The 3,605-nt window shown below is 41.0% G+C and overlaps 1 protein-coding gene across 1 annotated transcript in view; it reads left to right on the top strand.

Annotated features, from left to right (window-relative positions):
- Positions 1-2,626: 2,626 nt before the first annotated feature.
- Positions 2,627-3,605, top strand: part of LOC101861726 (arylsulfatase B) — a gene marked incomplete in the record, with an annotated part of 15,679 nt that continues 14,700 nt past the window's right edge. Inside the window, 1 exon segment of the mRNA XM_013082397.2 lies at positions 2,627-2,780. Within this exon segment, the coding sequence (XP_012937851.1) occupies positions 2,642-2,780 (139 nt within the window).

Raw genomic sequence — 3,605 nt, 5'->3', positions numbered from 1 at the left:
ATTATAAGCTCGCCTTGCCTGCTGCTCATTGGACATAATGATCATTATGCATCCGCAATGCTCTTGACACTTTGCGGTCACTTGGCGCAATAATGCGAGGGTGAAAATTATCCGTTCCGGTCACCTGGCGCAGTTCTGCACTACGACAGGCCCGACAAGTCCGTTGTTGCAGTCACTCTCCTGACTGGGTGACCAGATGAAAATGTTTGTACTGCTGGCTGTGTGACTATTAAAGAATTAAACTACCTCCCTGCCACAGTTCCAACACGATCACTCCTCCAAGGAGAGGCTCAGTTTTCCTTGAAGCGGAGCAATGCCAGAAAAGCGAACACAAAATCAACTCGAATGTATAAAGTGTGACATTTATTTCCGAAAAGAAAGGTAACCACGGCACCTTTAAAAAAAAAAAATGAAAGAAAAATAAGTTAATTAAATAACAAATAGTATAATTATTGTGTAGCGCAAATCTCCGCTCAACAGCAAGCTCTTTGCACTTTACAGTCTATACTATTACCTCAGCAGACCAGAGAGCATTCTGAAACTATCTCAACTTCTTGGGAAGCAAACAGTACAAGCGGCCATTTATGGACTCTAGAAATAGCCGGTTTACCGTAAGATCAACAGAAAGACTATCGAACTGGTTCCCCATCAGGTCTGGGGTGAGACAAGGGTCTGTTCTCTCTCTGCTTCTCTTTGTCACCTACATGGATAAGATCACTCAGCAAATTAATGACGTCACTGAACTGAACGAGCTTCTGTTTGCTGATGACCAGGGTGTATTAAATACAGTTGAAAAGGAATTACAAAAACATACTACAAAATTAAATGAAGAATGTAAACACCTAAACATGAAAATTTCCATTTCAAAAACAGAAGTTATGAAGTCAGCAAAACCAGGTAAACTCAACATCCTTATAAGTTATTGACGGAACATAGCTCCAATTCATGTAGACGTATTTATACATTTGGGAAGCATCTTCACACAAGATGGACGTATGGACAAAGAAATAGAAACAAGAACTATGAAGGAAAATGCAGTGACCTACCAGCTAGCACCCCTGCTCAGTCACAAGAACATCCCAACCAAAGTGAAGTCCCAGCTCATCAATAGCATCTTCATAACAACCTTAACATACCAGTACCAAACATGGTCTCTAAACAAGATACAAGAAAGAAACAAATCAATGCTTGCGAAATGAGGTGTCTCAGCAAAACAATCAACATCACCAGAAGAGACCGCATAAGAAACGAGGCCATGCGTCTACAAACCGGAATATCATCCGTAATATAAAATTCAGAGAGCATCAAATAGTCAAAAATTATGGTTTGGGCATCTAACCAGAATGCGCCCCAGTGACAACTAGCAGTTAGAGCTTACAACACCCGAGAATCCGGCTTCAAATCATGAGTAAGACCAAGAAAGACCGGGTTGGATGGGGTTAAAAGGGTCCTGGAACAACATAACAGTACATGTATCCATTACAGAATCTAAACACCTAGCACAGGACCGAAACCCGCACCTCCCCTCGGCATCCTAATGATATCAGAGGAAGGAAAAAGTAAAAAGTAAAAGCAAAGTAAAGTAAAGCACTAACATACTGACAAGATCTTTCGCTGTCTATGGCCGTGTACCCATTCCCATCTGGGTGAAGAGAAGAAAATTCGTATAAAGTGCCTTTCCCAAGGACACAACGTCGGGCTCACGGCTCGAACCCCTGAACCCCCAACCTCCCGATTACAAGTTCGGTAGCTAGACCTCTAGCTAGACTACCGACGCCACAAAAATAAAACAAAATAGAAGATTCATCATTACAAAAAGATATAGTACATTATATAACGAATCTACAGAAAATTAATAGATTCCTGTGTTTTGTATGCAAGGCAAAAACCATGGCGGGCGCCTTAGTGTAAACATAAAATGAAATAAATAAAAATAAAGGAATTACTGTATTAAATGGATAATTGAATTGGCGAATAATAATTTATAGGCCTAACAATAATGTAATTAATAATAAGACCGACCGTTTGAAATAGAAAGCGTTATGTTAGGCACAGTAGGCCTATTAAAAACCCTGGGACCATTAAATGAATGAATTTAACAGAGTTACATCGTCATACTGATACCTATGGCATTAAATCTGGGGCGAGGGGCACTTTTTCTGTGCTTGGGTTTTTGGTTATTTAGGCTACTGTACAACTCGCTTTCTGACAAAATTCTGTCAGTAGGCCTAAACATAACCCAGTCTTTCATGATCTAGCCTTCATCTGTGGCAAAGCTCACAAAATAAACCAAAGTCGCGACTCCTTAAAGTAAACATTGCCATGCTTTTGATATCGAGGTCGTCTTGTTTTTAACATTGTTTTCATTTCATGTATAGTTATTTTCAACTTCATCCATGAGAAAGCAGAAATATAACTGACAATTTCACATTAATTAACATAGTCAAAAGGATAGCATTGCTTAATAATAATTTCCTAACTAAGGAAAATTACCGAACAACGTGCATCTCCACCTCGATTTTTCCTACGTAGGATTACCGTTATCTATGAAAAGGAGGCTGTAGTACAAATAGACGAAACTTTTGATAGATCGATCACGTGATACATTGTCACATGACATGTCAATGTCGCCTCCCCCTGAATGAGTTATGATGTATTGCGGTACCATAGTGTAAACAAAACAATGATGCCGTTATATTTTACTTTTCTGTTTCTGATACTTGTTGCAACAGCCAGTGGGAAACCACCACATGTTGTGTTCATGGTTGTAGATGATTTAGGTAAGACTTTATGAAGACGTAGCAACGCCAACATCGACTTGGTGACACTTTACTGTCTTGGTCTTGAGTGAGTTTCAAGTCTGCCTTCTTGCAACATCTCTCATATTATAGCCTATAGATCTAGATCTAGGCCTAATAGATTCTAGGCCTAACTATTATGACTATAAATAAGTCTTTAGTAACTAAATGCTTGGCCTAGATCTAGTATATGAGGGGAAGGGCACATATGCAAGGTGAACATCCCTCAGTTCACTGCTGTACTGTGTGTGACCAGAACCACATCTCCCACAGGCCCCTAGCCATAATAAGTAGCCTGCAATGAAGCTTGGATCTAACATTCTTTTTCTGCAGCTGCTTGACTTCCTGAAAGTGGGTCCAGTCCTTTGCCAACGCCTTCTCCCACCTCATCTCTGACTGGGCTCGACTGTCTCGTTTTTCTTAAGGAAGTGACTATTCGGACTCGAGTCCGAATATGAAAAAATGTTATTTTTAGACTCTGATTCTTGTCCAGCATAACATCACTTCCGACTTCTGACTTCCTGTGACTCGTGACTCCGGCTTCCTGTCTTGCCTCACTCGTGACTCGCCTCAGGCCTCAGGCTGGGTAGAGACCGGGATCACTGGGCAAAATGGCGTTTTGTGCAGGAGCCGAGTTTTTATCTTATGATGAATTTGAGGCCGGCCTGAAAAGTTATAGGGCTTCTAATAAATGTTTATTTGTCAAGAGGTCATCAGAAACAATTAAAGATTGCTCGTTAGCATGTGTCGGGGTCGGATGGGTGGCCTGCATACGTGTGGCTGTGTGTGCATGTCGGGGAGAGGGGG

The sequence above is a fragment of the Aplysia californica genome, unplaced genomic scaffold, assembly GCF_000002075.1.
Source record: "Aplysia californica isolate F4 #8 unplaced genomic scaffold, AplCal3.0 scaffold00172, whole genome shotgun sequence".
NCBI classification, from domain to species: domain Eukaryota; kingdom Metazoa; phylum Mollusca; class Gastropoda; order Aplysiida; family Aplysiidae; genus Aplysia; species Aplysia californica.
This window is presented reverse-complemented; position numbering and strand designations above follow the sequence as displayed.